This window comes from Paroedura picta, chromosome 2 (genome assembly GCF_049243985.1).
Source record: "Paroedura picta isolate Pp20150507F chromosome 2, Ppicta_v3.0, whole genome shotgun sequence".
Taxonomy (NCBI): domain Eukaryota; kingdom Metazoa; phylum Chordata; class Lepidosauria; order Squamata; family Gekkonidae; genus Paroedura; species Paroedura picta.
This window is the reverse complement of record NC_135370.1, coordinates 149,831,667-149,844,946: the sequence shown is the minus strand read 5'-3', so window position 1 is coordinate 149,844,946 and position 13,280 is coordinate 149,831,667. Positions and strand designations below refer to the sequence as shown.

Sequence of the window (13,280 nt, the reverse complement as noted above, 5' to 3'; positions counted from 1 at the left end):
GTAGGGAAAAGCGGCATATAAGAACCCACTCTTCTTCTTCTTCTTCCAAAAAGCATCAAAGCTCTCAGAAGAGCAGCTCCCCTTCTCAAGTATTCATAAAGCCCACCACTGAAATGTGGATTTCTTGGCAGCTTCTACCAAGGTCTCAGTACAACCTAAGCCATGCTTCTAGGCCTGCGTACAAGAGAGCTGATCTGAAACATCATTTCACTTTTACGTTTCTCACTGCAGTTTCCATTTTAACATAGCAAGATGATTATTCTCCCTCACCCTTACACACCCCCTTACAGAACTGAAGTTGTACAGCAGTTGAAAATGCTGATGGCTTAACTGGTTTCATTTTTTTTCCATAGCAGCCCTGAGGGGTTTTAACTCTTTCCACTGCGCTGAGATCCTGCTTTTGGAGTTCAATGTTTAACTCGCGCTAGGAGACTCATAAATATTCGGAGTCACTCTCTCCCTCTCTGTTTGATTAGGAAATGAGCCTTTAACTCAATGTAATCCCCAAGCCATTAACAAAAAAGCCCTCAACAGCTCCACTATTAGAATTTCACTTCTAACCCACAGAGGATTGAATTAGATTAACATAACTACCAGCAATCTGAGTTTATTTTCTGTGCCAGAAAGAAATGTGTTTTCTGGAAAGCAGTTGGGGGGGGGGGGGGGAGCAAGCATAAGAATAATGAAATGTAAAAATTGAGAGATGATAAAGGGACAGAATGACAGAGGTGAAGAAATAACAGGGAGAAAGGTAAAATAGCTGCAACATCTTATGTATTTGTGGTCACTGCTTAATTTTATATAGGCCTTCACGGTTTATAACAGTTTAAATAATACTAGTTGTTCCTTTCCACATTCCAGGTGTTTAATTCATCCTCCCAGACAGGTATCACTTCTCCATTTCATAAAACTGTATAGTAAACTTGGCATATGTATAATACACGATCTCCGTGAGATGGTATAACAAAACGGGGGGGGGGGGGCGGTGAACATTTGTAATTCAGAAGAGTAAACAGATGAGGGGATCTCTTCCCCCCCCCCCAATCACTAGCAACCCAATTAAATCTGCATTTGAAAAATCAGGTTAGATATGATGGTAGTGACAGGTACCTAACTCCACATAATATAACTTTTTAGTAAAATAAGAATAAAATAACACTACTGTGCTTTCCTACACGACATCAGAGTTTTTCTAGACTTTAGCCCATTAAAAAAGTGGGCAATTGGGACTCTGCATTGTTTATTCAAGCACCAAATAGGACAGCTGATATTTGACCTCTCCCCTACCCTCACCAAAGACACAACAAAGACTACCGGCTGAAGGTGAGGAACAACAGAACATACACATAAAGAGGGCAATCCTAAACAGCTCTATTCAGAATTCAGTGGGTCTTACTCCCAAGAAAGGATTCTTTTGGATCACCCTGACAAACACAAAGCTAGAGGAAATTTAACACCTTTGCAAACATAGCCACAAAACAGACCACAATCATTAAGCTTGTAGGTGTGGGGGAGAGTAATTTTGAGAAAATTTGCTCAAGAATCCTGACCCTGCAGAACTGTTTATTAATCACAAATTATTGCAGGTATATGCACACTGACATCTTACAACTTCATAGAATTATTATGGGAAAGAAGCCAGGGTTATAATTCCCCACTTGTCAAATACAAATATGTAAAAATATTAAAGCATTTGATCTACCTATACAGACTATGGTCTGTTTTCAACAGTGAAAAATTAGTCCATTTAATCCTGCTTCTGTTCACAAAACTGCAAAACAAAATATAACAAATATGGAGAAAATGACATTTTTAAAAACACACAAAAATTACTTCTAAATAACACCACATAACTTTTTAATTGAATAAATATTTTTATCAAGATCACTGGGTTCTGTACATTTTTTACAAATACATCTTGAATTTTAATGATCATCTGAAACTTTTGATTTTATGTTTAATCTGGATTTAAGTTTTTCTGTTGTGCCATCACATGTAGTGTCTTGTACTGGATGTTACAAAGTTCAGAAGAGTAAGACTGGAAGAATAGAAATATACATACAAGGTACACATTTTTAAGAATGAGGTTTATCCTGAACAAAAGAAAATAATAATCAATTATATACATTTGCACCAAAAGATGGCTTATTAAGCAATCTCCTCAACTATTCACACATGTCATAACTTTTTATTCAAACCAGCTCTGTCTTGAATGTAATGAACACAGTTTAGACAACACATATTTGAAAATTGTGATTCATTTTGTTCAATTAAAATTATCAAACGTAATATGTTCTCTCAACTGAAATTTAGGAAATCAAATCTATTTTTGAGATTATGCTGAGGCTTTTTTTTAAACAAAGGGCCAAATATTGCAATCTTTATGATACGTAAATACTTTGTTTAAAAAGTTTTTAAAGTAACCTCACTAAATTTAGTAAAGACAGTAGCACGTTTCTGGAGGTACAGTGTAATATCTTGACTATACATTGTCAGTTTGCTAAAATTAAACCAACAAATCAATTTAAAGTTATTACCCATTTTCTTTATGGTTTTATAACATAAGATCCTCTGCATTTTCTCCTTCACAGAAGACAAGCTACAAAAGGGCATTTGAGCGTGTTGGATGCCTTAAAACAAGCTTTTAGCCTTTAACTATAAAAACATTACACTGATACCGACACTGATGTCACTACAGGGTCTTCCTGAAGTCATGTGGGTTCCTTTGGTCTTAGTGAACGTTCTATGCTCATCATACTTTTTTTTTTTAAGTGAGGCAGTTTCAAAGCTCAAACCTAATGCACCAAGTAATGTTCCTTTTCACATGTACATATTAGAGTACATCCATGCCAAAGTTGGAAGAGAGAGTTTTGAGATGTGAAATTATTTCAAAAGAATGTTTGCATTGCTGAACTTTGCCAGTTTCCAGCCTTTGTAGCTGTGCTGGGGAAATATCACCTGTCCTTGACAAACCCTTAAACTGAGTGATGACCTTTTGGAGCACCGATAACCATAACTATTTCCATTCCCCCAAACAATCCTACTTGTCACAAACTTTTTGCTTGTTTGCTCCAAGATGAAAAAGACATCGGACTCATGATAACAAAAAATTAGTTCATTAATGTTAAAACCTCTAAATGGTTTGCTTGCCTGTAAGTCACCTTGATGTTCTGTTAGAAAATGTGAAAATAGACTTTAATTTTTCCTTCTTTCAGTCTTGTTTAGGTTATGCACCCATAATTTCTAGTTCAGATAAAAAGGCTGATGTGGGGGAGAGCACTGGATCCCGAAAGAAAAGGGCGGAAATTAGGTACTCACATGCTTCAGGTTGAGAGATGAACCTCCGGACCAGGGTAGGATTTCCGCTGCCCCTCAGGTGTCTGTAATTGCTGATTAAATACCTTTTTGTTCTGCCAGCACCAGCCGAGAGTCCCCTCTGCGTCTCTGTCTTTCTTTGTGACTAAGGACACAGTACTCTGAGTCCCAACCTATAAATAGATTCCAGCTCCGTGATTGATATAACAGGCAGTTGACAAGGGGGGGGGGTGAAATAAGCAGGTCTTAGGCAAAGCAGCAAACGCTGGGCTTTCAACTCCACACTGCATCCAGGGAGGAGCCCCCCACAGTCACCCGTGGGCACAGCAAAGGAAAAGTGCTTAGCAATTACTTCCCCAGCAACATTGCCAGAACTTCAGGCAAGGAAAGCAAATGGAACAAGAACATTAAAAAGAACTCCAAATGTAAACAGTCTTGCCAAGCCCTCCGATGTTGTTTAAGTCAACTTCCAGAATTGTGCATGGTGGCTCTTGAAAGTCCTTCTTCCCGGAGCCACACAGAGAGTGAAGCCTGAATCGTCCTGCTGTAAGCAGCCAGTCTTCTTTGAAAAAGAGCTGAAACAGAGGACAAGAGTCTGCCTTTGTCAAAGCACCAGTTGATCAGGAGCTACCCCGCGTGCACCTAAGTATTGCTAAAGTTTTCCCCTAATAAAGGATTTCTAAGCATTTTTCAGGAGCATTGGCTTCACGTTCCTCTTCATTGGGGAGCTCCTAGAGATTTGATTTTGGGTTTTAAAGACATCTTGGAATACCAGGAAAACCCCTGAGATCCAGACAGAGGAGACTGTGCTAAGGGAGGACAGATACTACGGGGACTAGTTATGAATGACTAAACTTGGGTGGGGGTGGGGGGAATCCTGTCCTGCTGTCTCTTCTGGAAACACTGGAGACAGTCACGGCTATGTTGAACAGATCTTTTCCATTTCTAATTATTATAATTATATTCAAGTTGTATGCTCAGGTTTCACAAAAACTGTATTTGTTGGCAATAGTATTAAGGCTGGCTTTTCTGGCTCTGAAAAGCTTAATATTAAAATGAGAGCTCATAAGAATATATTGTGGGCACATCTAGATTGTTCACTTAAACTAGTCTGAAAGTGATTTAATGGTTGCAGTTCCCATCATAAAACTTTAGCCTTTTCACAAAGCTATAGGTTCCTGAAGAAGACCATAACAAAGTCTGTAGGAAGTTGACCCATTGTGATTAATTTTGGTCAGTTTGTTCTTCACAAAGTCATATTCATGGCAAGTCAACTTGCACGAACTTTCCACAGACTTTCAAGCTGCTTGTGGAGGTTCATGCCAGTTTGTGAATGGAGACATTCTAAACAGGCTGTCTCTGCTCAATATAAATGTTTACACAACTTCAAGGAAACAACTTGGACAGCATGTAGAGGAGCATCTGGGGGAGGTCCCCTGTGATTCTGATGTCTCCACCTTGCACATGATGCATTCCTGAACTTTTGTCATTTTGATAGGTGCAGATTCAGAAAGTGTAGAATGGATTTTGGTCAAGCTAAAGACCCCAGACTCACAGTAGACTTCTCCCAGATGCTTTTCTACATGCCTCCCCCCCCCAAAAAAAATTTGATTACTCAAGCATACACGGGATTCATTCTATACACTCCTGAATTTGTGCCTATCAAAAGGACTGCAGCGGTCCTAAATAGAACAGATCTTGTACTAGCTAAACACATCAAATTTGCAGGGGATCTCTGAGTGACTCTCCTCTATGCCCTCCAGGTGTTGTGAGGATTGGATTTCCTGCGTCTGAATTATGCCCCCCCCCAAAAAAAAGAAGTTGCCCCAGAATATTGTTTCCTGGGGAAATGACTGAGATAGTCGGATCTTAGGTGTAAAAAAATACATTTCCCACATTTTGCAACAACCCCAGTTTGGATTGGGACCATGGAATGGGGGAAGAAGAGATTTCTGCCTTCTGTCTCTGTGACCTTTTCCTGACCTCAAATGACCCCACTATGTTATTTTCCCTCTCAGAGAATCGGTGTACAAATTGTAATATGTAGTTTGATCCTAAGGTCCAGGGAATATAGAAAGACACAAAGGAGGAAAATGAGCCTTACTGGTGAACATACTGGGACAATCTTCCACTCAGTTACAAGTATTAATTTAAATTGTACTGATGGGTGCATCAAAATAGGAAATAGTCACGCAGAGATGAAAATGGGGAGCAACTTGCAACACCCCCATTCTCATATCAGTGCCTGAGCCACACGTGGTCATCACAGTTACACCTGGCTGAAGGCACCGCTACACCTGAGGTCTGCTTTATTATTCTACTAGAGGCAAAGCCCATTGTGCCCAGGAATACAGTGGATGCTAGGATGCACACCTAGGATGCACATCTGCACGGTGGCCTTCCTGGGGGCTGGCTACATGACAAGAGCTCCTGCCCACCCCTGGACTCTTAAGGCCCCACCTCAAAACCTCAAGGAACATTCTTGACCCAGCGGTCACCAACCTCCAGCTGAGGCCTGTAAATCTCCTAGAATTGGACTAGAGAGACCAAGTCCCCAGGGGGAAACGGCTGCTTTAGAGGGGGACTCTGTCTACAATGGCAACTCATCTCCAGGCTCTGGGAGATGAAAGGGAGGGGGGGAACTCTGTGGCAGAGAGGTCGCAGAATGGGAGAGGTTGGGACCTGGGGATTTGCTGCCCTTGCAGGCCATTTCCAGGCAAAAGCAATCAGTCCCCCTGGAGAAAAGCCCTGGCTTTGGATCCCATGGAGGTGCAGGGATGCCAGGCTCAAGTAATTCATTAACTTGTCACAGTTTCTTCCTTCAATGAAAATATTTAATTGATAGTAAAATTTGCTTAAAGAACTGAAAGCCTTTCAGTCCATACTTTCTTCAGTTCAATTCAATATCAAATTAAATAGAGTTGTCTGTTACAATCAAACATGAAAACATTGGTTGGCAAAGAACTTACAGAGGGTTTCTCAATTACTGCCTCTATGTCAGCTTTTCTCAACTTTTTTACCATTGAGAAAACTCTGAAATATTCTTCAGACTTTGAGAAACCCCAGAAGTTTCTGGGATCTCCAGGTCCCAGCTGGAAGCTAGCATCCCCACAACTGGTCAGGGATGCCAGCCTCCAGGTGGGACCTGGAGAACCCACAAAATAAAAGCTCTTCTCCAGACTGCAGAGATCAGTTCCCCTGGAGGAAAGGGCTGCTCGGGATGGGGACATAGGGCCATGTTGCACTCCCCGTCTATACACACAAACACACAAAGAGAGAGAACACTGAAGACAGGAGCATTCTTCCCTTCTCAAATTGCAAGCCTTATTAACCACACAATCACCTCTCCATGTAGGAAATACCTGAGTGTCTCCCTCCTTGAATTGCTCTGAGAAGCCATTTTCAGAAGATCCAAATTTAAAGGGAAAGAATCCCATAACAGTCAATGAGCAAGTCAAAGAAGACTTAGTCTATCCCCCTGCAACAGTTTCTTCTGCCTGTGGTCTAGCTACATCTCTTTAAGGCAATTTGTAGAGCTTGGTGTAGTGGTTAAGAACAGAAGCTTCTAATGTGTAAACTGGATTTGATTCCCTGCTCCTCCACATGCTGTGTGACCTTGGGCTAGTCATAGTCCTGTTAGAAACTGTTCTCACAGAGCAGTTTCTCTCAGAGCTCTCTCAGCCTCACCTACCTCACAGGATATTAGTTGTGGGGAGAGGATGGAAGTCTAATATAAGTCACTCTGAGACTCCTTTGGGCAGTGAAAAGTAGAGTATAAAAACCAACTCTTCTTCTACTAGGGAGGTGCTACTGGAAAACAGTACCCCTCCCTTCTATAAGTCCCCATAGCCTCATGGTGGTTCTGTGCCCTGTCTGCACTTTCCCCAACTTTCATGCCATTGGCAGAGGCTTTTCTTGGCTGTCCTGGGTCCCAGAGGGCTGGCAGGGGAGCACTTCTGGACTTCCCATAGCCCCCCTTCCAGATGGCGCACAGAGTCTTCATCAGGAGGTGGCTCACTCCCTTCCTTCTTCAAAATGAGAGGCCAGGGCAACTTACTGGCAGTAGGGCATGCTCTGAGGCCAGCTCCTCTTTCACCCAGCAAACTTCTGAAACTACCAGAATGCTAGAGTTGGAGAGCTGATTCCTTATTAGCCTTTCCTGCTGAGAGCTCCCACCTGATTCGGGCTAAACTATCCTGGCTGAGAGCCATGACTTACTCATGAGTACACATTCCCAGGATAGAGGCTTTTCCTGGCTGTCATCATGCAATCTGGCCTGATTGGCAGAGTGCAATTTAAACTGACTGGCCCTCACTCATGAGTAAACATTCCCTGAGTATTTTCTGGATGTCTGCATGCAATTCGACCTGATTGGCCCTCATTAGCAGAGTGCAATTTGAACTGATTGGTTCATTTGCAGAGGACTCTCTCCCTATTGGCGGCATACCCCAAGGGAGGTCCAATCAGGCAGGGAGTGTGTTGGCTGCACACAAGTTCAACTTTATAATATTTAGTGATTTTATGACAGTGTATCCTCTGTTGTCAGAACAATGATGGGTTTTTTTGGTTAAAAGCTATATTTGAAAAATTATAATTGTTTTGTGATATGTTATCATCTATCCTATCTACCTGTCTATCTAAGCAGCTGCAGCTTGTGAAACAGCATCCTGTCTACCCATAGTGCTCATGTATGTGCATTTATATGCAAGAGCACTAGAGACAATGTGCACCCAGTCCACAGGCAGAGGTTTAATTTCCAGTTACTTTGAACTCTAGTGCAAATGTTCCCGAAGCATCCACAGTAAACAAAAAATATGGACAAAATAGTCACCGCTTCTACAGTGTGCAAGTCAACAAGACTCTTATCACTGTGAGTGAATGATGAGAAAAGATGCACATGGAACACAGAAGAAAGAAGGGACATGGGACCAAACATCTCTCCAGCAAAGCAGAAGCACAGCAGGGAGCCTAGAGCATTCCACAGCCCAGGATAAGGCCTAAGCATGTGCAAGTAAATGCATTTGAAATCATGTTTTCTTCTTTCCAGAGTTATTTACTTTTGTTCACCAATCCCAGTTGAGGGGGGAAAACAGTGGGACTGGGTTGGTTAATGGTAACGGAGGGAAGGAGAGAGAATAGCAGTTCTTCCAGCTCACTGGCTTCCACTTCTCCTAACCAAGGGGGAATTACCAGTAGGCAAAAGAAAGAAAAATATAATGCCTAAGCAAATCCCCAGACCTTCTCGTAAACCTTTACCCTTCATCAACAGTCCTTAAAATACAAACAAGATTTACTTCACAAAGCAGGGTGGAAAATCCAACATCCTTGCAGGGAACCCCTTGGCAACTTAGCTCAGGACTTCAAAGCCACCACAATAATCATGGAAGTTTCCCAGGTTTCTGTGAGTCCAACACATGAAGTCATATGCTCATTTAGCTCCTCTGTATCGTGGTCTGTTGGTGTCCTCATGAAGGGTGTCTGTTGTGGGGAGGGGAAAGGGAAGGCGACTGTAAGCTGCTTTGAGCCTCCTTCAGGTAGAGAAAAGCGGCCTATTAGAACCAACTCTTCTTCCTCTTCTTCCTCCTTAGGGAGAGATGGTATAAGCTAATGCAATGATCAAGCGTATTTTGCCCTTTTCTGAGGCCTCCTTGCCCTGGGCAGATGATCTGATGGATGCTTCCCAGTCCTCTAGCTTACTCAAGAGATGTTTGGTGTACGTTTTGGAAAATATATCCAGCAGGCTACTTGAGTGATAATTGCTGGGAACCTGTTTATTCCCATTTTTACATAATGGGCCCACAATGCTGTTTCCACCCTTATGGGAGCACCCCTGTTGTGTTGATTTGGGTGAATAGCTCCACCAAAATGGGGGCCCATCAGTCACGGAAGTATTTGAGTAGTTCTGGAGAAATTGTGTCTTCAAAAATCTAAAAAGGTCAACAAAAGAGAAATGGAAAGCCTACACAGGGTGGAAAACATCTTTAAAAATAGAGTACCAGTATTTATTAATCAAGTTAAAAAATTAAGGCTTTTAGCATAGCCTCAATAAAATCAATAAATGCATACTAATGCTTTCACTGGCCAGACACGTGACCAGAAGGCAATTGTAAGCCGCGTTATGACTCCTTCAACCAGTGAAGAGAGTGGCATAAAAACCTCTTCTTCATCATCTTCTTCTTCATCTTCATCTTCATCATCAGAACAGTAAGGAGCATTCCATTTTCATGGTTGTGTGCCTTACTTGCTCAACAAACAAGTTGGACTAGATGACCCAGGAGGTCCCTTCCATCTCTGTTATTCTATGATCTCATTTCTTTTATCTGATAAGATGGTCCAAGGAGTAGAGGTTAATTCACAAATAGCCAAGGTCTCATATCCACAAGCTAAACTTCAGTCTGGGCTAGAGCTGTTTGCCACTCACAAGTTGTCCAACCTTTAAAGAAATAGTCTGTAAGGCACGGTTTTATAGAGCCAGAGATAACCCAACTGGCCTTAGGTATCACATGGTGAGGCCCTAGAAACCGGTCCACTCTGCCTTTTCTAGTTCAGCTGTAAAGCTCTGCACCCCACATGAGTGTCTCACACTCATGCACAGCTTGTTGGCAAGGTCTGAGCTAACTGCTATCAGGAATTGATTATCTATTTGCCCATTATTCTCTTAATGGGGACATATTTATTGTACGCCAAATGTTTCCCATGCAATTCAATCTCAAGTGAATACAAACAAAGTCAAATTGCTGTTTTCCCCTATTTATCTCTGGAACCTGTTAACCATTTTCATTATGGTTACATTCTATAACCCGTCACGAGCCTTATTGGGAATGGCAGGTAAGAAATTATCAAATAATAATAATAATAATAATAATAATAATAATAATAATAATAATAATAATAATAATAATAATAATATGCTGTATGTTAATTTACTCTCACACTCTGCCTATAAGTATGGACTGATTACTTCCATTCCATGACATATCTGAGGAAGTGTGCGTACACACAAAAGCTCATGCCTTGAATAAAACTTTTTTGGTCTTGAAGGTCCCACTGAACTCTCAATTTCTTCTGCTGCCTCAAACAAACATGGCTACCCACATGAATTTACACTCACAGCAGTTTAAGTCTGCATATCCCTAAATAAGCATTGGAAAATCAAGATACACATGTCTCCTGGTATCACACACAGCTTGCTCTCGGTCTCAGCCCTAATTCCTCAACTTTTAGTGATGGGATTTATGTCCAAGCGTTAACCTCTCTTGAAGGTTTACTATGGATGTGGCCTTTTTGGTTGGTATGTAGTTTATCTGCTTTTTCTTAGATTGTGTTTACATATATATTTTTTTATCTTTTGGCATTGCTTGTACAGTGTAAATGGTATTACTTTAATTGATGTTTGCTGTATGCAGCCCTGAATAAGTATTCATAGGAAAATTGGATAGAAATGTTTGTATAAATAATCTGCTGGAACCACATCCTACACGACTCCAGTTTTGTATATTCTTCCCCTGGTCTTCTTAAGCCTACTGTCCTCTCCCTTCTGATTCTCTTATCTGCCAGAATTTAGATTGTAAGGGACTGGGATCTATCTTGGGGCATAATGCTATGCTGTTAAGTGTGGGATCCATTGATGCTGGTATACAAACAAACCATGCTGTAGATCTTCTGGAAGAAAGGAACCAGAGGCTCATAAAAGATGTTCTCCTTTACCCTATGACTGATCACACTCTTCCGATTCAGTCTCCTATTTTAGGACTTTGTTGTAAAAGTGCCTCTTTGTTCCAACTTGAAATCTCTGGACATCAAGGAGACAGGATGGAAAGGGAAGAAAAGGAGATAGAAAAGCTGCCATATTGATGAATCATAGACAACAGACTAGGAGATAAAAATCACTACGACGTCGTTATTAACAAAAACCAAACAGCTCACCTATAGATCGGCAAATTCTAATATATTTTCCTTTGAGTCTCCAGTCTCCAGCTGTAGACAAGCCACCTCTCTCAATGGTTGTTGGTTGTTTCTCTGACTCTTCAAAAGCATCTTACATTTGTGAGGGGAAGTCCAATCACCCAAAATTATCCTCCATTGTGTATCTCCTTCACTGGTATTTTGTCCAAACAACCAAGCAGCTAGCTAAAGCTGCTCTATGCAAGGGGAAAGTTTTTGTTAACATGCATGTGTGTCTATATGAGCAAGAAAGTTTTAGTACAGTTTCTTTAGCAGTTCTCATAGTATTCCAGAAGAATGAAAAAATACCACATTTGCCTATGTAGCCTCAGGTACAAGGATACAGAAAGCTCAGAGGAAGCTTAAAAGTATGTCCGGAAGGAAAAGCTGAAGCTTTCCTTTGGACTGAGCTAGGGGAAATCAAGCTGGAAGTATTAAGAGATTTAATATTCTCAGTGTGCACCATTCGAATACACAGGTCAAAATCATGAAGCTGTTTGTTGCATCCAGACACTGGATGCTTTGGTTTGGGAGACATTTCAGGTTCTCAACTTTCTTACTCATCTATATCCGTCCATTTTTATCCTGCCCTTCCTGCAAGGAGCTCTGGATGACTGAATGATTCTCCTCTCCCCCATTTCAGCCTCAATGCCCCTTTGAGGTTGGTTCGGCTGAGAGAAAGCAACTGGCCTCAGCTCACACAATGATAGTCATGGCTGTAGGGGGATTTGAAGCCAGCGGTTTCTAGAGACAGAACTCTTGGGGGGTGAACAGATTAATTGGGAGGGGAGATTTTGGGGGTGGGGATCTGAACTGAAACATTTAAGAAAATGTAAATAATTACTTTCTAATTGAATCTAAATTTCTTTTACAGCTTCAACAAAATAAAATATACCATTTATAGTGTATTATGAAAGATTGTAGTATTTGGCATACAGACAAAATTATAAATGCCTTTGTTTTCTACAAGCAAAATTACAAATTTACACAATACTACTTGACGGGTAGGGAAAAAGTAAACACTAAAAACACTAATTTGCCAGGAAGCAAACAAAAATGGACAGAAACTTCTACAGTTTCATAAACTCATCATAACTAGAAGAACATTTGGATGCCAAATTAAACTATGAAATTGTTGAACTCTTAATCTACGCATTACATTATAGCAAGTTAATTGTGAACAAAATTAGTCACATTTAAATAATAAATGAATCCTTGAAAAATATTGCATATATCAACAGTGTACACAGGAATTATCACTTACCAGTGGTAGAATTTTACATAAAATCTTCTTAGCATACATTTTGAGTAACTCCTTTTTAAAAAAAAATCACTTATTCTAAAAGAAAACATATTTCATATCAATTTGTTTTGCCTACTGTTTTTGTCCTGGAGAAAGTATTGGGGGGGGGGGAATCCTAGGAGGAAAACTTTCCATTTCTTCCTGGGATCATAAGAACTCCAGGAGTCCCACGTTTTAGCCTACATGGGGCTTCAATTCCTTCCCCGCAGGATATTCCACTCCAACATTCAATAAATAGCTATGCTATTAACTATGCCGTTGCTTTCATAGTCACCCATGATTCCTTCTGGGTACAGATATCTCATCGCCCTTTGGTTCTAGTTTCCTAAACAAAAATTGCATTTAATTTTGTTTTGCTTTTCAACAAATGTTGACATACTAATGTTGCAATTATAAACCAGCAATTCCAGTCCTTACCTTTCTTGTACGGTGGCCCACAAAGCCCAAATTAACTGGCCCCATGCAAACTATGATCTTGGCACCCGTTTCAGCAATCCATTTTCTACAGTGCCTAAGCAGATGTTTTTGAGTAACAAAGGGCACAGCTGCCCACAATATGAACCCAAGCAATTGGCATTCCAAAGCACACAGGCTTTGCAGAAGGGGGTTACATTCCAGTCTCTGACCACCCTCTTCTCCATTTCTCCCTCTAATCCCCCCTAAGACTCTATGGCACTCACAGTGCAATTCTAAACAGAGTTACGGCCTTCTGAGACCA

At 40.9% G+C, this 13,280-nt stretch overlaps 1 protein-coding gene across 2 annotated transcripts in view; it reads right to left on the bottom strand.

The window, feature by feature from the left end:
• ESRRB (estrogen related receptor beta) overlaps window positions 1-12,814 on the bottom strand; it is a 216,810-nt gene extending 203,996 nt beyond the window's left edge. The window contains exons 1-2 of one of the 2 annotated variants that reach the window (XM_077323305.1): window positions 12,524-12,814; window positions 3,319-3,890 (exon numbers count right to left, since the gene is read on the bottom strand). In XM_077323305.1, the coding sequence (XP_077179420.1) occupies window positions 3,319-3,320 (2 nt within the window). In that variant the 5' untranslated portion in view covers window positions 3,321-3,890; window positions 12,524-12,814. Of the gene's footprint in view, window positions 1-3,318; window positions 3,891-7,372; window positions 7,429-12,523 lie in introns of those variants that run through there. The other variant, XM_077323304.1, reaches the window with a different exon arrangement.
• Window positions 12,815-13,280: the final 466 nt, after the last annotated feature.